This window comes from Corylus avellana, chromosome 2 (genome assembly GCF_965113065.1).
Source record: "Corylus avellana chromosome 2, dhCorAvel1.hap1.2, whole genome shotgun sequence".
NCBI lineage: Eukaryota > Viridiplantae > Streptophyta > Magnoliopsida > Fagales > Betulaceae > Corylus > Corylus avellana.
This window is the reverse complement of record NC_142491.1, coordinates 8,831,952-8,854,268: the sequence shown is the minus strand read 5'-3', so window position 1 is coordinate 8,854,268 and position 22,317 is coordinate 8,831,952. Positions and strand designations below refer to the sequence as shown.

General features: G+C 35.5%; 3 protein-coding genes across 5 annotated transcripts; all 3 read left to right on the top strand.

Annotated features, from left to right (window-relative positions):
- Positions 1-4,951: 4,951 nt before the first annotated feature.
- Positions 4,952-5,652, top strand: LOC132172633 (PRA1 family protein F3-like). Its single transcript, XM_059584171.2, has one exon. It carries the CDS (start codon positions 5,026-5,028, stop codon positions 5,620-5,622), a length of 597 nt encoding a protein of 198 aa, XP_059440154.2. The 5' UTR covers positions 4,952-5,025; the 3' UTR covers positions 5,623-5,652.
- A 1,845-nt stretch (positions 5,653-7,497) lies between these two features.
- On the top strand, positions 7,498-10,940 carry LOC132187685 (F-box only protein 8-like). Of its 2 annotated transcripts, none has more exons than XM_059602081.2 (2): positions 7,498-8,653; positions 10,874-10,940. In XM_059602081.2, exon 1 carries the CDS (start codon positions 7,534-7,536, stop codon positions 8,650-8,652), a length of 1,119 nt encoding a protein of 372 aa, XP_059458064.2. In that variant the 5' UTR covers positions 7,498-7,533; the 3' UTR covers position 8,653; positions 10,874-10,940. The 2 variants fall into 2 exon arrangements, with proteins under 2 accessions (XP_059458064.2, XP_088369858.1); XM_088513732.1 differs by lacking the exon at positions 10,874-10,940 and adding an exon at positions 9,652-9,709.
- On the top strand, positions 10,874-14,237 carry LOC132187674 (F-box protein At3g07870). 2 transcript variants are annotated; one of them, XM_088513731.1, is made up of 2 exons: positions 10,874-12,080; positions 13,984-14,237. In XM_088513731.1, the coding sequence occupies exon 1, from the start codon at positions 10,913-10,915 to the stop codon at positions 12,077-12,079; it is 1,167 nt and encodes a 388-aa protein (XP_088369857.1). In that variant the 5' UTR covers positions 10,874-10,912; the 3' UTR covers position 12,080; positions 13,984-14,237. The 2 variants fall into 2 exon arrangements, with proteins under 2 accessions (XP_088369857.1, XP_059458052.2); XM_059602069.2 differs by having other exon boundaries at positions 13,949-14,237.
- The last annotated feature ends 8,080 nt before the right edge of the window (positions 14,238-22,317 follow it).

Sequence of the window (22,317 nt, the reverse complement as noted above, 5' to 3'; positions counted from 1 at the left end):
AAATCTCAAGTTCATACTTTCAATTTGATGCAATGCACCCCATTTGTTAGATTTTCAATGTTAAAAGTGATCAAATGACCTTTATACTTTTGACTTTTTTATAAAATTTTAAATTAAAAATAAAAATAAAAACGAAAATTGAAGAGTAATTTGGTATTTTTAATCATTTCTGTTAGGGAATAACTGTTGAATCTGAATTGAATCAAATTGAAAGTTTTTGAAATTTGGAGGGGTTTTCTCAAAGCGTGTAAAGTTTAGGAGTTTAAAGTGAAGTTTTTCAATTTTTTTAATAATATAAGTATAGCTAATATGATCTCTCCATTTCACTTGAAATGAGGATCGTATTCTCATCTTTGTGTTTTAGGCAATTAATTATGCACCATAGCATTGCTTAATTGAGAGATATAGGTTAGAGACAGTAGTTATGAAATCTTATCAAACCATAAGTTACGTATAATTTTGCATATAAACAAGAGTGGTTCTTGACATGCTCTGATAACAACCTACAACCTTGCTTTGATGTTTATGATGCTTGCAATCAATTAAGCATTGTGAAAGAGGATGGCCTTTTTTTGTCATGTTTGTGACGTTTTTGGCAATTTGTAACACCTTTAAAAATACAATTTTCATATTGAATGTCGCTATTAATTTGGCCATCTTTGTTTACAACCTTCAATTTCATTTGCAAGGCATTTGTGTAGCGGGTCTTGGACTCTCAGGTTTATAGAAATGAAGATAATTGATGGGCCGTCTAGAATGAGAAAAAGAGATAGTGGCAAGGTCGTTGGTTTGCACTTCAAGAATAAGGATAATCAATTCCATCGTCAATACTATAAGTATTCTAATACATTAACAAGCCATAAATTTTTTTTCGGACAACAATTTTCTTTAAACTAGTCTGAAAGAAATATTCTCCAACCCATTTAAAATTGTGCCAAGTATTTTTTTTTTTTGAAAACTTCTTGCATTTCATTTCATAAAATCTAGAGTATAAACTCTAAACAACAAGAGCAATTTGCTCTAAAAGAACTACATCAGAAATACATGAAGGAATCTCTTCCCTCCAAACTTTCTCCGTATGTTCTTGCGCCGCCACCTTTGCTAGACCATGGGCCGCAAAATTTGCTTCCCTTTTCACATGAGCGACCCTCCAATTTTGATATTGCAACAGCACTACTTTAATGTCTTCAATAATCTGCCCGAACCGGACCCATTGTTCATTCGTAGAATTTATCGCTTGGACCACTTGGAGAGAATCTCTCTCCAATGTTAGATCTGTAACTCCCATGTCCCGACAAAATTCTATCGCTTGTAATGCTCCCATTGCTTCAGCTATGACCGGCGTCGGACATGCCTCCATAGAACGACTAAGCGCCGCATACACCCGTCCTGTTTTTTCCCTTATAACCACCCCTATCCCCATTCGCTGTCTTTCCAAATTTAGAGCCACGTCCCAGTTGGCTTTTAGCCCACCAGTCCCCGGTCCCTTCCACTTCAACTGCGCTGGAACAGATGTAGTATGAGTATCTTCTGCCGAGTGATTTTCATTTTGCTTCCAAAATTGACATACCAACTCCTCCGCTTCTCGTACTAGGGTGTTCGGGTGAGTAAAATTTCCACCATGAATAATATTATTCCTTCGAGTCCAGATGCCCCGAGCCAATATTGCTATACATGCCAAGTCTTCGTCACTGCTCCTCGCAATCAAGGATTCCATAATTTCAAGAAAGCTATTACCAGTACTATGACATTTCTGGATCCATCTTTTGCTCCCTGCCCATACATCTTGGGCACCTGGGCACTCCCATAATGCATGAGAGACCGATTCAACTGCTGTCGTGCAGACTGGACACCAGTCCTCCCTTATTACTCCTCGCGGCTTGAGGTTCTCCTTAGTTGGGAGGATGTTATTACATGCCCTCCAAATAAATACCTTAGTGGAATTAGGCACCTTGATAAATAGTGTCAAGTATCTATAAACATTTAAAATGCATATTAGATTCTTAACATCATTAATTAGAAAAAAAAATTCTTAACATCATTAATAGTAGTTTACTAACTTAGATTAAACTTAATGTGTCTTTTAAATGTTTATAGACATTTATCACTATTTTAAATAGATTGGCCGAACCACTCTCTAGGGGTGGCCGGCCACCCCCAGTTTGACCTTATGGGTGGCTGCCACCCCCAAGGGCCAAGACGGGGGGTGGCCGATACCACCCCCATAGCCCGAGCTACCCCCAGACCGGCTTTGGGGAGCCACCCCCAAGGTCAAACTGGGGGTGGTTCGGCCACTCCCATAGAATTTTTCAAACTGGAGGTGATGATTTGGTCTTTTTCAAAATCTGAAATACTAGTTTTGTCATGTTTTAAAACCTAGGGAGGAAAATTAAAAAACCTCAAAATTCAAGTACCAAAAAAGTTATTAACCCTTTTTTTTTTCTTGTTAACCTTTGATTTTTAGCGAAACTCTTAAGCACCCATATAAAAGGTTTTAAAATGATTTGAAAATATAAGAAAGCCATATACCATGCAAGGGAAAAGAAAAATATGAGAAAAAAAAAATTGGGTCTTACAAATTATGAAGAGACATTTGAAGCAATTAGAATAAATCAACTTGATCAAGGATGTGAAATTTTATTTAAACGGAAAGTTGTTTAAAAAAGATAATTTTTGATAGAGTAATAAGATAAATCAAAAGGTTTTCTTTTTTTGTGAGTTAGATAGATCATAAGTTAAGTGGCATATATTCTTTTACTTTTCTTCTAAAAAAAAAAAAAAAAAAAAAAAAACTTGCCCATTTATTTGTGTTAATTATGAGCTTCCAAAAAAAAAAAAGTTACTTCCTAAATAATTAATAAGGTTAAATGCCCTTTCAGTCCTTGACTTTTATCGACTTTATTTTTTCTTTCCTTTTAGTTTTATTTTGTATCATAGGGAAAGTGCTTTACTAGCAATAACACACTTGTAAAGGCAAGAGTTAATGTCTCTTTGGTAATTTTAAAAATGTATTTTTGTGTCCATTAATTAATAAGTGTCTTCAACTAGAAATGTTGCTTTGTATTTAACTAGAAACAAAATCAATAAGGATGGGTGAGGGAGCTCTAGTCTGAGGAGTCTCAATGTGATGATAATTATGCTTCTTCTACTAGTTGTTGCAGAGGCTAATCGCCCTCTCTCTTTTGAGTGGGTTGACGAGTTTTGCTACAGTGCGTGCAGACTCAAATGCAACTTTCACTTTTCCAAATATCCCAAAGCATTTACACTTTGTTTTGATGTTTGTACTGCAAAATGCTTGAGGTTTTGGTCCTATGTATTACGCGGAGAGGTTTGGTAAATCTTTTCTTTTTCCTTCTTTTTACATATCCCCACATGGGTGATTTAATATGGTATTCTGAGTTCGAACATTGTCTCAATCATTTACACCTTATTTTAATTAAATATTACACATATTAGGCTTTGAAATAGTCATTTTCCGATGATAAAAACTCCCGACTTACAAAGTTATTTTAAGAAAGAAAATCTTTTTGAAACAACGGTGAGCATTTTAAAAGAAAAAAGGTGTATATTATTTTACATGATCAAGAGATTATATACTAAGTTGTGGACTTACACGTCTGCTTTTAAATGCAAATTTGCAGAAAAGGGTAAAGAAGTGTTCAAGGAAGGACCCAGAAGTCCAAGTTGAGCAACAAATAAGAAGAGATAGAGAGCTAGTGGATCTAAGCTTTTGAGATTACTATATTATATCTTTTATGTTTTGGCATGATGTTAATTTAGAGAGGTTGGACTCTCACATGTTAGTGAAATATGCCAAGACCCAAAACCTTGTGGCTTCTATGTTGCAAGGGAAGGTATTATGGCAACTATCAATAAAAGAATAAGTATGTTTACTGAAAGAGAAATGTTAGTTAAAAAGTTTTCTATATTTAGTCTATATTTTCTTACAAATTTAATAGATAAACCATTAGATTTGTGGGGTCTATCATTGACTTATACGAGATCTACATAAGTTCACAACTCTAATGATTGATTTATAAGATGAAATGGACCATATATATATATATAGAAAATATTGACTCTTATCATTTCTCTCAAAGGTAAGTCCACATATGTTATGGTTCTCTCGTATTTTTAAAAGGTAAGTTTGTGGTTTTGTAAGTTATTATGGATTGATATTTATAGTACTCTATCCGGTGCTTTTATATTTTGTGGGTTTTATGCTGCAAGCCCAATAGCTCTACCTCCCTTAAGATGGCGTTAAACACAAAATGAAATATTTTGAGGAGATAGTAATCGAATTGGAAAAAAATATATTTCAACTCGGGCTACTAAACTGATGTATTTTCAAATTATATGTGATTTTTACTAGGAATGAAAATGTGGTTACATGTAAAAAACTACACAATTTGTAACGTGTCTACTGTTTATTACTTTTTGTCACGTTACCATTTAGTAACGTGTCGAAGTACCGTGTCAAATTTGACACGTTACTAAATCGAAAACTTAAAAAAAAAAAAAAAAAAAAATTCGAAAACTTTAGTAACGTGTCAAAGTTGACACGTTACTAAATGGTAACGTGTCAAATTTGATATATTACTAAATCGAAAACTTAAAAAAAAAAAAAAAATCGAAAACTTTAGTAACGTGTCAAAGTTGACACGTTACTAAATGGTATCGTGTCAAATGGTTAGCAGTTATCAGTTAGTGCCATTAACCCCTAATTTTTGCGTGCATTTCTAATAGAGCATCTAAGAATAATATATATTTTATGCACATGTTAATTTAATTGGCTGAATTAGAGAAAAATTTGGAAGAAAACTTTGTCCCACATGGTCCATCCTATCCATTCCTCAGTTCAAAGTCATGCCTGACTTTTCAAAGTCTTGCCTGCCTTTCTTCCTAGAAGGAGAGGAGCTCATTCCTTTTATCAAATTTTCATTAGGGAAATTAAGCATTTATAAACAAAAGCTTTTTCAAGAGCATTTCTCTCTTGTCCTCAAAATCAAAATCAAGCATATCATCATGGCTTCTTATGGAACCATGCACAGGCCAACAGCCTCCTCCTCAACATCACCCTCAAAGGGTGATCGACCAGATGACTCAAAGGACTCAACAAGAAAGAAGCGCAACGATTTCAAGCTCCTATGCCCTTTCAACGTCCCCTTAAGCCCAGAAGCCGCCGCCGTCCGAATCATCCGAAACTTAGGGTATTTTGGATTATACTACACGATTTTTGTATGGATTATACTCTTTACAAGCCTTGTGCCAAAGCGCAAGGTCTCCTTAATTTTCTTGGTTGCTATGACTCTTGTGACATGCTTTTACCTTATACTACTGCGTGCACTTCCAAATTCTGTTGGGCTGCTGGATAAGGTTATTGACAAACGGCTTGTGCTCGCTTTTCTAGCCGCCGTGACGGCAGCGGAGCTCATTCTGACACGCGCAGGAATCCATCTTTGTGTCACTTTAGCCTGTGGAATACCAATCATTTTGGTTCATGCAGTTTTGAGGGTTACTGATGATCTTTTTGTTGGGGAGGAGGCTTGTGCTGCTGGGGAATTGGTTCCTCTTGTAAGCATGAAAAGTAGTGGTGATATTGAGTCTCCCGCTTCTATGTAATTGATAAATTAGAAAAAAATTTACATGGTATTTGAGCTTTCTTAATTTCCAGCTTCTGTGTGATGGAATTACTTTAATTCCAGAAATCCCCATCCATTCGTTTCTCTTATTACAGCAACAAAACCATATCTAATCCAAATGTCAACCAATTAAATATTTAACTTCTTCAAAATAAATTTCGAAGTAGTTAATTTTTTTTTTTTTTTTTTTTTTTTTTTTTTTTTTTTTAACTATCCTTCACTTAAGTAATGGGTAAGCAAGTGGATTCAAATGTCAACCAATAATATGAGAAGCATATGCTTGTTAGTCAAAGCAATTAATCTTGTGGGACATTACCAAGCAGTTGGGTAAGTATTATTTGGGTGAGGGTTCGACTCCCATAATGAAAATTTTAAAACTTAATATTAGCTGCTTTAATTTTCACCGTTGTCCAGATGAGGTCGGATTAGATGTCTCAATCGGACTTAGAGTCTGTTTGTGATTGCTTTTAAGAAATAAAACGTTTAAGTCAAAAAGTATTTTTTGGAAAAGGTTCATTTTTAAGATTTTGCCAAAAGTGCGTTTTGGGGCCATTTTTAAGCTTTTTAAACCCTTAAAAACGCTTTCAATATTTTTACCAAACATGTACCTTTTTTTTAAACGAAATTTTTGAGTGTTAAATGCACTTTTAAGCTCATCAAAGCACACCCAAACATGCCCTTAAGAGAGCTAGCGTTTGTAGTTCTCACCATTTAAGCTTTTTTGGTGTGATTCTTAGTAAGCATGTGTTACTATAAGTTGTGGTTCTTGGAGATTGCTTGAATGGTATTTTTGCTCATTCACATACTGTGGGTTTGGGTGGGGTTTTCTTGTGGTTGGTGGAGCAAGATGGCGATGAAATTATTTCTTTTGATTTCACCGACAAGGTGAATAGGGTTAGCAAAACATTAGGATATGAATTTCATCTAAAACATTAATGCTTAATAAAATAACGCTAAAACAAGCAAAACATTTTCAATATCGTTTTTAATAAGTCCTTAATAGAGACCGAAAGAAAGCCCAAAATGTCCATTATCTAATGTGGATAATGCATACTTAATAACTGCAATAACTACGTAAATAGTGATTACTAATCTCATGACGCAGATGTGATTACCTAATAAAAAGAGATTGATAGGCGATAAAAAAATAACATTTATTTTTTTAAAATTATTAATAAATTTAGGATGAATCACTATTAAATTTTAATTTACTAATAAAAAAAATTAAGAATAAATAATAATAATAATAATAATAATAAAAAAGATACAACTCTTAACGTATAGCATTACTAAATCTGATGTTGTCAAATCCTCTAATTGGAGGCTGCTTTGCAGGAGGTTTCCCATTCACCTCTGCCTCCGCGGATTGTCCAAGTCCCTGTCAAGTAATGTGGGCTGGACAACGCAGCCTTTGAAGACCAAATTATAAGTCTGCATTGGACAAAGTCTGAAATGACTGGTAATTACTTGGGAGTTTCATAGGAAACTCTTAAAAAAAAAATTAAATTTGAAGGGAATTTTTTTCCTTTAAATTTTTTCTTTTTGAAAAGTCATTATATATATATATATATATATATATATATATAGGGACTCAGGACATCTAAAACTCTCAATTTCCGCCTTTGTTCATATAATTGGCTAGATCGTCCTATGTTTTAGCTAAATTTGAGAGATTGTATGCGATTTTTATGGTTTAGACTCTTCCTGTGCAGCTATTAACAAACAAATACTACTATGGTCACGCCTGCCTCCGGCGTGCCTTTGCCTTATTTTTAATTTAAAAAAAAAAGAAAGGTTTCTGTCCTAGTTTATTATACTGTTATAAAACAATAACAAGAGGAGAAATATAGAGCTGAGCTGAGCAGAGCAAAGCAGGACTTGGGGAACCATAATGTCAACCTCTCTACCTGCAGACGTGGTGGTGGAAATCCTCTCGAGGTTGCCGCCAAAATCCCTGCTCCGATTCAGGTGCGTCTCCAAGACCTGGCTTGCTCTTATCGGAAGCCATGATTTCTTCTCTAGAAACCTCCTCAACGACTCTATTCTCACCCCCCAAAACTCCAGTCAACCTCTTCCTCTCATCCTCGTCAAAGCCACGGACAAATCCGACGCCGAGAAGCTTGTGTTCTACTCCCTCTCTTACGATACCCTCGACTGTGTTTCTCAGATCCCCATGAATCTCCCTCCAGGACCCGTTGATTTCCTCATAAAACCAAATTTTTACCTCAAGCTCGTCGGTTCCTGTAATGGGTTGCTATGCCTTTACAATTTCCGATCCAGAGACGTCTATCTCTGGAAACCCACCACACCATCTGCAGAATTCAAGGCTATCCCGCCCTTGTCTCCTCATCCGTTCAGCGTGGGGTTCGGGTTTGACCCAAAGTCCGGCGACTTCAAGGTGGTTAGCCTTCGTTACGTAGCGGACGGCACCGAAACTTCAACGCTGGCAGCGGAGGTGTACAGTATGAGCCGTGGATCTTGGAAACGGCTTGACCTACGCGTGCCGTATGGTATTTTTGCCCACTCACAGACCCTGGCTTTGGGTGGGGTTTTCTTGTGGTTGGCAGAGCAAAATAACGGCCAGATTATTTCTTTCGATTTCAGTGACGAGGTGTTCCGTACGACGACGCTTCCGTACACTAGAGATGCATTGGGTTCTTATCACCAATTGATGGAGCTAAACGGGTATGTTGCAATGGCCCTTTTTCCTCTGTCTTTTACGAATATAAAGATGTCTTTGGAGATATGGGTTTTGCTCGAATTTGGTGTTAAGGAGTCTTGGATTAGATTTGTCAGCATTGAGCCTCCCATGGATTTGGAAAGGCGATTGGGTTTTTGGAAGAACGGGAAGTTGTTCATGGAGAATAGTGAGGGGCAGTTGGTGTTGTATGATCCTTTTACACAGACAAAGAAGAATCTTCAGATTGAAGGGCTTAAGGAATCGTTTGAAGTTGTACTCTACACGCAGAGTTCTTCAGTTGCCATCAATGGAGGGGAGGATAATCCATGAGGTATGGCTCATTGGACTCTTGTTTGATATGGATCAATCAAAAGTTTTGGTATTAGATAGCATTCAGTTCCATCTATAATGGTAATTAATAGCTGAAATCACGTAATGATTCGATATTGTCTCCAATTTTCAATCTAATCTCCATAATTTTAGATTCTGCAGAGAGGTTCTGGTTGATTATGATTATATCAGCAGACAAATGTAGAATTTGTGTGAATCTTTTTATTATCAGAATGTGTGGTTGGACATTATTATTATTATTATTATTATTATTATTATTTTTCTGATAATGCCATGTCAATTAGGAGAATAAGAAGGTGCTGGATCCGTAGGCTTTGCTTTTGGGAAAGTTAGATTCAAGAGTTTTTACATCTTTAATCATGTAGAACATCAAGATTTTGGGAAAGGCATCACATTGATAATTCTCTTGCATAGTGTATAACAATAATCAATAGTCATTAGAGTAGATGTTTAGAATTCAAATTTTATCATTTTAAACACCAAAAACAAAATACTTTTGTCTTTTATAAATGATTAGTCACCTCGACTTGGTGAAAGGGTCACTATGGCATAGAAAAATATGTAAGTGTTTATATATATATATATATATATATATATGTATATTTTTCCAAAATATAATTATTGAAGCAGAAAAGGGAATGCGAGAAGTATATATAGAATTAAAAAATGGGAGTGGTGACTCACAAAAAAAAAAGAAAAAAAAAAGGGAGTGGTGAAAATTGAGGGCAGAATTAAGAGAGGTGGCAATTTTTTTTTTTTTTTTTTTTTTTTTTTTTTTTTTTTAAAAAAAAAAATTAAATGATTAATTACTTGAACTACATAAAAGGTTAATTTTTACGGAAACAATGTATGGATAACAAACCCCTCCATGGCTAAGGCACCTTGAGTTGTTGAATCATAGGTTTTTTTCAATTATGTGTACCCAGCAAACTATTGTGCGTGCCATATGACTATTTTTCACATGATTTGTTAACACAGTTTTCGGTCACCCCGGAGAACTTGGATTATTTTAAGGTGATATGGAACACTGGGTTCTATTTGCCATTTGGGAAAGATCTTTTTAAGTGGAATGGTAGAAGGAATGAAGAAGATGATCAGAACTACGGCTCAGTTTATTAAAGAATTCTCCTCTTTTATTAAAGATGCACATTTTACATATATACATGCATACGTCTGACCATTGCACGTTTCACATACGTGTACACAGTATAGTGCCATGCAAGGGATGGTCGAAATCTTTTGTTAGGTGGTGTAGGGACGTGTGCATGTCAGGTTGAACATCCTCCTCATACGAACGCCCTTGTGCTGATGTGGGGATGGCATGGCCATGCTGTGGGCCCCGCGAGACATGTTTGCTAGGCAAGAGGGGCTCAAGGCGACCTGCTCTGGGAGAGCCCTCGCCTCGCTTATGGCGAGCCATTTTTCCCTCCAACATAATTCATTTCACTTTTGAGGTTCCAACTTTGGTCCTCAATATAAAATATACTTTGGTTAAATTGTTTGTATAAAAAAAAAACAAAAGAAAATTCTAATTTTTAATTGACGTTTGAATTGTGTTGAATCTCATATAACCTCAAATTAGCCCCATTTTTTTTTTTAGTCAAATTAGCCCTCTTACAATCTCATTGTTTCTGTTCATACGTAATTTTTTACAAACTTTTCTAGAAATATTTTTCTTCACTAGCCATTTTTTTTTTTAATTAAAAAGGGTTACAATTGAAGGGGAGGCTGCCTCTCACCACAGGAATTAGGATCTTCTCCATTTCATTTGAACTAGAAAATATCCAATTAGTTATAGTAGATAGACATTTTTGTTCAATCAAAAAGTGAAAAGACAAAAATACACTTTTACTATAACTAACTAGATATTTTTCAGTTCATTTAAATTGGAGAGGATCTTGGGGTGGTTTAGGACTGTTAAAACGAGTTCATGTCAACCGGATTAATCCATCAATCAATTTATCTCAACTCAAACACAACACGTTTATTAAACAAGTTTATAACCCGTTTATGACATAAATCCGTTGTGCTCGCGTCGAGTTTATGGGTCGCAAGTTTTGAAAACTTTAAAACTAAATTGAAATAGCACGGAAAAGATAAAGACTAATAAATTTGTCCTAAAAAAGCATTTAAATTATATTTTCTTTTTGCAACTTTTTACTTTCGGTACTTTTTCATCACTCTTCTACAATGAAAGCAGAGGAGAGCAGAGCAGAGGATTGCAGAACTAGGGAGAAGAATGTTGACCTTTTTGCCTGAGGACTTGGTGGTGAAAATACTCTCTAAGCTGCCACCAAAGTCCCTGATCCGATTCAGGTGCGTATCCAAAACCTGGGATGCTCTCATTGGAAACCCTGATTTCTTCTCTAGAAACCTCCTTAACCAATCCATTTTCACCCCCACCAAAAACCCAGATCGTCCACTCCCTCTCCTCCTCGTCAGCGCCACCGACAAATTCAACGCTGAAAGGGAACTGTTCTCTTTCCTCTCTTACGACACCCTCGAATGTGTGTCTCGGATCCCTCTGAATCTCCCTCCCGCACCAAACAATGACTGTTTCGTTACAATTCCAAATTGTAACCTCAAGGTCGTCGCTTCCTGTAAAGGGATACTCTGCCTCTACGATTTCCGAACCAGAGACATCTATCTCTGGAACCCCGCCACGCCGTCGGCAGGGCTCAAGGCTCTGCCGCCCTTTTCCCGGCACCCTGAACCCGGAGTTATTGTTTATCTGCTCGGCGTCGGGTTCGGGTTCGACCCCAGATCTAAGGACTTCAAGGTGGTGAGGATTCGAAAAGTTGCGCGCGGCCCTGATGCCACAAAGCGGGTGAAGAAGGAGGTGGAAGTGTACAGCGTAAGTGATGGGTATTGGAGAATGATTGATGTAAGCGTGCCATTTGGTTTTCGTGGAGGTTGGCGGACGGCGGCGTTTGATGGGGTTTTTTTCTGGTGGTCGTTGGGTCTAATAACCGTTGCTTTCGATTTCAGCGACGAGGTGTTTCGAACGACGCCGTTTCCGCATGCTAGAAGTGCCTTGTATTTTTCTCACAAATTGATGGTGTTGAACGGGTGCATTGCTATGGCGGTTTTTCCTCGTGCTTCAGGGAAGGTAAATATGTCTTTGGAGATATGGGTTTTGCTTGAATTTGGTGTTAAGGAGTCGTGGACTTTATTTATCAACATTGGACTCCCGCCGGATTTAGAAAGGCCATTGAGGTTTTGGAAGAACGGGGAGTTGTTCATGGAGAATAGTGAGGGGCAGTTGGTCTTGTATGATCCTTTTACACGTACAAGGAAGAATCTTCAGATTGAAGGGGTTAAGGAATCCTTAGAAGTTGCTCTCTTCACGCAGAGTTCCGTCGCCATCAATGGAGGGGTTGAGCTTGAAGGAGGGGATAATCTGTGAGGTATGATTTCGTGTGCTTTTGTTTGTTTCATATATGTTTTGTCATGAACTAATTTTCCTTTATTCGTGAGTACGTTTGGTCCTAAATTTGGCTTTCGGCTTTTACATTATTGTGTACAATCTTCTTGAAAAGCCATTTTGGTAACATTGGCTGGTTTGATATGGATCAATCAAAAGTTCTGGTATTAGATGGCATTCATGGCATTCATTTTATAGTCTTAGGTACTTTGAAAATGTGAGGTGTTGAATATATATATATATATATATATATATATATATATATATATATAAGTAATGTTGAATATATCAAAAAGCGCAGAGGGGCACAACTCTAATACACGGGCAGTATACAAAAGAACGCCTAAGAGGGAGAGGAAAATAGAACAAGAAAGTCAAAATGGTTAATCACTAAAGGAGCTAGACAAGCAAATGCCCAAGTATAGAGAGAGAAGAAGAAAAAGGACTTGAGCTCCTCCTAGGTCCATTTCTTTCCCTCCACAAGCACCAAATAATGCAAAAGGGAATCATCTTCCACACGACAGCGCTCCGAAAACAACCACTTGTCCACCAACAAGCAAACAAATCCGCCACTCTATTAGGCATAACCCAAGAAAGCCCAAAGCGGCTGAAAATGGTGTTCCATAAAGCACTGGCAACCTTGCAGTGGAGGAGAAGATAATCAACAGTCTCCCCATCCAATTTGCATTAGCAGCATCTATTGACCACGATTAGATATCTCTTTCTAAGATTGTCCATAGTGAGAATTTTCCTCAAGAACCGCCAACCAAGCGAAGAAGGCCACTCTCGGGAGAGCCTTGGTCCGCCAAATACTCATTCAAGGGAAAGAGATAGCCTCTTTGCAAGCAAAGATCTTATAGAAAGATCTAACATCAAACTTCCTTAGGCGAGATGGAACCCACCAAAGCTTGTCCTCTCCTTCCCTTCTCATTATGTGGAAATACAACAAGGTATAGAAGGAAGCCACCAAAACATCCACTCCCCATTCCCAATCATGATGCCAGACAAATGAATATAATTCTTTTTTCCCATAAATAACATAATATTCTATCTATGAACCCTAGGCTATAAAGCTTTAGTAAATGTCATGTTAATTAGGGCATTAAGAAGGTGTTGGATCCAGAGGCTATGGCCTTGGGAAGATTATATTTCAAGATAGCTCTACAGGAAATATGGAATGGCTTTGCGGTTTAATGTCTGGCTGGTGCAAGAACTGTCTTGGTGGCTATGACAGTTGTGACATGCTTATTACCTAGTACTATTACGTCCACTGGCCAATTCTATTTTGCTACATAAAATAATTGACGAACAACTAGTGCGGGCTTTGCTAGCCATCGTGTCTGCAGTGGAGCTCATCCTGACATGCACAGCCATTCATCTTTTTGTGGGTGAGGAGGCTTGTACTGCTGGGGAATTGGTTCCTATATTGTACTCATGAAAACAGCTGGGGAATTGAGTCTTCAGCTTCTGTGTGATTGAATGTCTGTTTGATTTGATTTTTTTTTTCTTTCTAAAGAGTAATTAACTTTAAATTTCACTCAAACATGTGCGCTTAAATCAATTTTTATTATGCATATGCTTATAATCAAATCATTTTTGGGTAACTATATTTCCAGAATTGCTTGTGCTTGATTTGCTCCATTCAAACAATATTTTTTCACTTCTCTCTCTGATTCTGTCCTTAAAAATTGAGTTTATTCACCTAGCCATCTTCATTAGATGCTCAAAAAAATCATGATGTTATTGTAGTGCACTGGCTGATTGAATTATGTGTGCCATGCTTCAATGTTTGAATGAGCAACATTAGGATTTTGGTATTGTTACTTTTACTGACTTTATCCCAACATGCAGAGACAAGATTCATGCCCTTTTTTTCTTAGGGCCAGACCCTCCTCCAACTTGTCATCAGGGATTAGAAATCTTACTGGGATGATGAGAAGAGTTAACAAATTAGAAAATGAAAATTTTATACTGAAGGCAAAAGAGAAACGCTTGATGTTTGATGTTTGCTCTGGAGTCGCCATGATTTTTATTTAACTATTGTTTTTTCTCTTATTAAGTGATTGTTAGATAATGGAAGTTGTTATATACCGTGAGTGACTCAGTGATATGTAATGGAAGTTGTAGCAGATTTGGATTATCCATGTGTGATTGTGAGTGGTTGTTTGATATATATAACTCACTAGAAGTACATATAACAATAAAACATAAATTAAAAGAGAATGTGTTAAATAAATGACACGGCCTATGTATTCTTGGCACAAAAGCCAAAAATATTGGCCGCCAGTCATTTTGTGGTTGTGTACTAGAGCTAGCACAGCCAAGAGGCACGATGAGGGACACGATCCTTGAAAGGTTCTTTAACTCTTCTTGAACCCAACCCCCCCCCCCCCCCCCAGCAACAAAGATGACGCTGAAGGAGGTCGGAACAAACACAACATAGCATGAACAAACACAATGACACCAAAAGTTCAACTAGCTGTCCCATAACACTGAACAAAAAAAGATGTTCCATAACATCCTTGCTTGGATCATATTAATACCACAAGTTCAACTGTCCCATAACACTGAACAAAAAAAGATGTTCCATAACATCCTTGCTTGGGTCATAGTAATACCACAAGTTCAACTGTCCCATAACACTTAACAAAACAAGATGTTCCATAACACCTAAAAACAGGATATGAGAAAAAAATAATAATAATAAAAAAAGGCATAAACAGTGTCCATTGTGTGATCCTTTGTTGGTTGGCCCTAGATTGAATGTCATGTTGCCCCGATGATTGAAATGGTTAGAAGGAGACCAAATCATTGCCACGTGGTTTGTTTGTTTGTTTTTTTTTGAATATATGAATTTTTAGGCATAATTACTTAAAAACATAAATAAATTAGGGATATATATATTTCAAGTAAAAAGTTAGCACGTGCACGTCATGTGTGGCATTTTTATATATTTTATTGTCAAACGCTAATAGCAGGGCCTCTCGATAAAAATTTTGAGGCTTAAGGCGACAAGTTTTAGTGAGACCATTTCTTTTATATTTAAATGTTAATCAATTTATATCTATTCCTTAGCATGTGAAAAACACATGTTTTTTTAATAGCATTAATAAAAAAACATATACTTCTCTCACCTGCTTAAATGACACGTCACTTTTAGAGATTGATTCGTAAAAACTCTTATTTCATTTTGTAATTCTATATGAGAGAAGTACTTTTAATCAACAATTACAAGAAAAACTAAATTGGTGACCTTTCCAAATTACAAACATGACTTAAAAGAGAAATTCATTTGCCTTAAAGGCTTTGCAAAAGTCACCATTTTAAAATGGCTCTTCGACTAGATCAATTTATTTATTTTTAATTAGTATTTTTTTTCAAAGTTGAATTTATATCAAACTAAACTAACCTTGTGTTCAGCCTTTATATAGAAATTTTGCTTTTGTATTTAACTTCAAACAAATCAAGATGGAGAAGGGAGCCACAAGTATTAATAGTATGAGGAGTCTCAATGTTATGATAATGGGATATATTATGCTTCTACTAGTTGTAGTACAGGCTGAGCACCCTCTCCCTTGTGATCTTCTTCTCTGTTCCTCTATGTCTCCCGCTTTCCGGCTGCTTACCCGTTGGCTTGAGACTCTCAATCCGCCCGAGATTCCTCCGTTCTTGGAGGAAATTTGCCACAAAATGTGCAAAATAAGATGCCGCTTTCACTTTTCCAAATATCCCATAGCACATACAATTTGTATGGATCATTGTGGACCGGCATGCTTGCGTTTATGGAGCTTTAAATTGGGTTTAAATCATGAGGTTTAATGCAAGAATTTGGTAAACCCTCTCTCTCTTTGGAAGCACATCTACATAATAATACATTTGGAGCTTTTCTCGAGAATAAGTGCAAATGAATGGACAAATATTTTCTCTAAACTAGGTTGGAGGAACTTCTGCTAACTTAGTATATAAAAGTACAATGTGTTCATTTGTCTATGAGATGCATATGTTTTTTTAATAAATTTTCTTCCAACTTTGTCATTGTTATTAAAAAAAAATGTACTTCCTACATACAAAAGGGCATATGAAATTTTTATAGATTGGATTAGAGTATGTTTATCCAGCCCAATTTAGAGGAAAACATCATTCCAAATTGGATATACTACCCTTACATTTTGAATTTGAGGTTGAGTTAAAATATTTTTGGGGAAAATATTTTCATCAATGATTTTTATTGTTTGGTTGGTATTACAAATATTTTTCCACAACAACTAAAAAGGAACTGAAAACCACTCAAAATTGCCTAACAACATCAAGTATTGTCATCAACAATTCAAAAAAGAAAAACACCCCCACAAAAATCATAGACAGGAAGGGGGACATCAAATTTGTTATTGACTAATATTTTCTATATGCATCAAATACTTGAACTAGGAAAATTATTTTTCAAAAAAGATGATTTACGCCAAAACAAATGTAGTTTAAGTCACTTTTTTTTTTTTTATAATTAATTAATTAATTAATTTTAATCCTAAGCAAATAAGGAAATGGTACTGAAAAAAAAAAAAAAAAAAAGAAACTAAAAAATGGTGGGTTCTCCAACAACTAACAAAAAAAAAAAATAGTGCTAAAATGAGTTTATAAATGATCTCAAAAAGACCATAAACGACCCAGTCCTTTGAATCTTGGGCAAAAGCCAAGAAAAGGTAAGCAAATAAGTCGTTTTGAATATGATACTTATGATCTATTTTGTTTGCAGTTGATCTGATGCGAACCAACTAGTAACAAAACATAGGAAATCATAAATCGAATACTTCGAGAAAGCCATAACCTCTAATGGCTACTTCGAAGGAGCCTTAACCTCCAAAGTACAATAAATTGTATTGTAAATTAATATTCAACTCATACCTTTCTTATGATAGTTCTCTTTTAGGGAAAAATCCACTTTACTACCTGAAGTTTAGAAGTTTTTTAATTTGAATCCAAAAGTTTAAAAATTAGTAATGTACCCCCCTAATGTTTCAAAATTTTTTAATTTAAACATTCCATTACTAATTTTCTGTCAAATTGGATGAAATTACGTAATTACCCTCAGGCTTTTTTTTTAAAAAAAATTTCCGTCCAATTTAACGGAAATTAATAACAGAAGGTTTAAATTGAAAATTTTTGAAACGTTAGGGGGGTACATTGCCAATTTTTAAACTTTAGAGTTCAAATTGAAAAACCCTTAAAACTTCAGGAGGTTAAAGTGAATTTTTCCCTCTTCTTTAAATAGAGAAACAATAAACCATTGATTACATAATAGACCAATTAGGTCTTGATATGGATGACTCTACTAAGGAAGGAATGTAACTGTTTATTGGACAAAAAAATCTACGGAGATATACTCCTTATTAGACTCTAAAACATATTAGACAATATCAAATAATATTTTTTTTTTTTTTGACATGTCCACACAAGGGAAGATGGAAGATGGATTCGAATTAGTGACTTCCGCTTCATGAGGCGTTGTTCATAGCCGATTGAGCTACTCCTTGGGGACACAATATCAAATAATTATGATCACATCCGGCTCCTTTACGGTACTTAATAAATAGGTAAAGGATTCATAAAGTCGAATTGTTCTCTTAATATATCTTTGAGAAGAAAAGTTTATATATTTCCCTCAAACTATTCACCAATTAACAATGCCTTCTTCAAAATTTTAATTGGGACAATGTTCTTGTCAAACTACCAAAAAATTGACAATATCAAAAAAAATAAGAAGACAAAAATGACCCTAAAATTTTGTCAATAAGACAAAAAAAGCCTCTATAAATTTGAATAAATAATTTAATTTTTTTTCAACCGCCTGCCTTTCCACCCCTAATTTTTTAGGAGAACATTGTCGCAATTGAAAGTTTGGAGGGAGAGACATTGTCAATTGAGTAATAGTTTAAGGGGACTGGGGAAGTATGCGGACTTTCCGGTATCTTTTACATGCATTTGTTCTAGATCTAATATGGGACCTTATATTTAACTTACTACATTTTTATTTTGTCTAAACTACACTTTATCTCCCTAAACTACTATCGAAATTGTACTTGAGTTTCTAAATTATGACTCACTACAATTTCGACGAACAAACAACTAAAATATTCCGAGTTGCCCGTGTTAGATTTAACCGTTACTAATGTCACATGTGACTAGAACGTGCACAATTGGCCTAAGCTCAAAACTCTCATTTAAGCATCAAAGCTATTTTGCACCAACACCCACAAGCAAACTCTCGTGCTTACCTTTAACTAATCACTGTCGTCAAACCCACACGGACATAGGTGGTGTGTAGCTGAACAATAAGCTAAACCTCAATTTAACTTTGACTAATTACCATCTCATGTATATTCGACCGTTAATGTTCCTGAAGACTCTGAATACCTTCCACTACAACTTGCACATTTGAGGAGCTTAGACCAAATGGGAGTGTTTGGGGCAAGTTTTCCATTTTGAACAAATGTCACATTTCTCACCTACGTAGCTACCATGTTGTGCAATGTATGAGAGGAAGGTTGGTGTCGCATGTTGCCTTTCTATCTTCTTTTCTACCATTGGAAGGGCTACCGACAGGTTTTCGGGGTGGCTAAGCTACCCCCAAGTGGTTTTTTGGGGGTGCGCCTCTTTCAGGGGTGGCATCAATTTCGAGGGTGGTTCAAAATCACCCCAATTTTTTTCTAATATTTTTTAAAATTTTATTTATATTCCTTAAAATACCTAAACATTATCTCAACTCTTTTTTATCCTCGATATTTACAATTTTAAAAAAAGTTGAGAAGAATATATAAAAAAAACCGCACACTCAAAGGACCCCAAAATTGTAAAATAGAAAATTAAGGTATATATGTTTAACGAGGAAAGTGCCTTATTGGAAATAATATGCTTAGAATGACAACACCTATGGCTAATTTATGCTTAGATGTCTCTTTGTATTTTTAAAACGTTATTTCTGATCGTCTTTCCTACTTTTTTTGAATAAAAAAAAAAAATGGTTTTGACCCTTAAATATTTTAATTTTTTATACTTTTTTATTCCCTCTATTTCTAGGACATGGATACTCAATAGAAATTAACCCTTCCTTATGTTTTTGGCTAATTCACACATTCATTTCATCTAAATGCTATCGCTAAATATATTGTGATGATCAAGTCACAACATATGGCCAATTTATAGCAACAACATATAAAACAAAAACAAGGAATGCTACACGTGTTCTTATTTCTTTATACAACATTTTTACACTCATAGGTGGCTTTTAATTTAAAACCATTACTAGATTAAAAAATCCAATAAAAATCAATCTCATATCTAATTGTGGTTTTAAAAGCCACTTATGTAGGGTAACTGCTAACTGCTTATAACCACTAACCATTAACCGCTTTGGTAAACGATTATTAAAAACCACTAACCACCTAGGGTGGTTGCGGTTAGCAGTTTTAGAGGTAGGGCAAGGCGATTATAACCGCTAACTACCTTCATTTATATATAATAATATAAATATATAATAAATATTTTATATTAATTTTTTTCATTTGTATTTGTACTAATGGATTTGGGCTATTTATGACTATGTATGTGAAATATATAATAAGGTATGTGATGTTTTGGGCTAAGCCTTATTCAAAAATATTGGCTGGCTCAAAAAACAGCACGTTTTTTCCCCTTTTTTTGGAACATTTTTACTTTAAACCCTTAAAATAAGTCCAAAAAAATAAGCAGATCTCATAAAATAAGCCCAAAAAATAAGCGAAGGCCCGAAACAAAAGCCCAAAAACCTATATAAAAAAAGCGGTTATAAAACCGCCAGATATTGGATTGAATAATCTCTAACCGCCGGTTATAAAATAACCGCTAACAGCCTAGGCGGTTGTGGTCATTAAAAATCGATAACCGCCCAAGGCAGTTGCGGTTGCAGTTATAACCGTTTGAGCAACCCTACTTATGGGTGTGAAAAAATTGTGTAAAAAAGAGGGAGTAAATGTAACATCATTATTATTATTATTATTTTACATGTAAATGTAACATTATTAAACAACAATTACAAGCAAAACTAAATTGGTGACCTTTGCAAATTACAAACATGACATAAGGTTTAAGGTTTTCCAAAAGTTACCGTTTTAAAATGGCTCTTTCACTAAAATTAATTAATCTTTTTATTTTTTTTCAAGTTAAATTTATATCAAACTAAACTATATATAACCTTGGGTTTAGTCTTTATATATAGAAAAATTTCTTAGTATTAACTTCCAAAAAAAAAAAAAAACAAAAACAAAAACAAAAATCAAAATGGGGAAGGGAGCTACATATGTTAATATGATAATAATGGGGTTGATTATGCTTATACTAGTTGCAGTACAGGCTGCTCCTCCTCATCTTCGTCCCCATCTCTCTGATCAGAACGTGGCTTCCAGGCGGCCGATTCCCCATCCTTGGAATTTTCGGGACTTTCGCATTATTCCGTGCCGGCAAAGATGCGTCTTTCACTTTTCCAAATCTCCCATATTATATAAAGTTTGTTATGATTCATGTATGACGCCATGCAGTCTTAGATGGAGTAATGCATTGACCATATTCCATTAATTAATGCGAGATTTGGTAAAACTTTCTCTCTCTCTCTCTCTCTCCATATATATATATATATATATATATATGTATATATGTATGTATGTATCTTCATGGATGCACATCGATATAATAATGCATCTATGTTATGAAGCCATGTGAGATTATTCTCCCCAAAAAAAAAAATTAATAAAATAATGTTTGGCCCATGTAAGGACAAAAATTATATTTATTTTGATTGTATGGTAGTGAAAATAGCACGATAATAAAAGTGGAAAAATCTATTGACTTTAATTTTATAAGTGAAAATAATACAATAATAAGGCTTCGTTTGTTTTGACGCACGGATGAAAAACATTTTCTCTATTTTTCGGTGTTTCGTACGACTGAAAATCGTAATTAATTGTAAAATTTTTCTTTAAATATTTTTGAAAAATGGTTTCCCTTTTTTAAGAACCGAAAAACATCTTTTGAGTTTTACTTTCGCCTTCACAAATCATTAGAGTTCGTCAGACCACTGCTAGAAGATGTCAAACCACTATTAAAAGCTATTGAACTACCACCGGAGTTCAATGGACCATTGCTAGAAGCTATTGGACCTCTGCCAAAGTTCACTGGACTTCCACATGAGGCTTTCAGAAGTCGCCGGCAAAAAAAATAATTTTGTTGAAAATATTTTTTGAGGAAAAGTATTTTACCTCGAAGTAAACAAAACCTAAAACCAAGGGGGTGGTTTTGACAACCATCATTTGGCCATTTGAGGATGGCCCAACCACCCTCAATGGCCATGGGGAGTGGTTTGGCCAACCCAAACCGACCATAAAGGTAACCGAACTAACCCCATGGCGAGCAACCATGAGAGGTGGGGTTTATGACAAAGTAGGTGGATGGCGACATGAGGAGGCTAGGGGTTTTGGGTTCCTTTTGTTGAGGAGGGGGGAGAGGAGGAGAGAGAGAGTCAATGTGGGGGAAGAGGAGGGGTAGGAAGGGATTGGGAGGATGGTGGCCGACAGTCAAAGAGGGGTGGTGCCGAGGGAAAGGGGCAACTGAGTTCCTTCATAAGGATGGGTGGTGGGGTGGTTCAAGGAGAAGGGAGTGAGAGACAGAGGGGTGCCAAGTTTATGAAAATAGCATAATATTGATCTTGAGAGGTGTAATCCTTTTCCCCCCAATAGTGACAAATTTGTTATTAGTATTTTCTATACACCTCAAACACCAAAAAATATGAAAAATATTATTTAAAAAGACATTTTACGTCAAAACTAACGTAGGTTAAATAACTTTGAACATAATACTTATGATCTATTTTGTTTGAAGTTGATCACTTACACTCAATAAATAGGTAAATGATTCATAAGATGGATCTGTTCTCTTAATATATAGTTTATAGACATTTGTTCTAGATCTAATATGGAACCTTATATTTAAAATACTACATATTTTCTTGGCTAAACTACACTTTATCAGTTTATCGCCCCAAATTATTATTGAAATTGTACTTAAACTTCTAGATTATTACTCACTGCAATTTGGACTTACAAACAACTAAAACATTCTGAGTTGAGAAATGATCTTTTTACATCTCCTATACGTCTCCAGTACATATAACATGTGTCTTCCGAGTCGTCGTG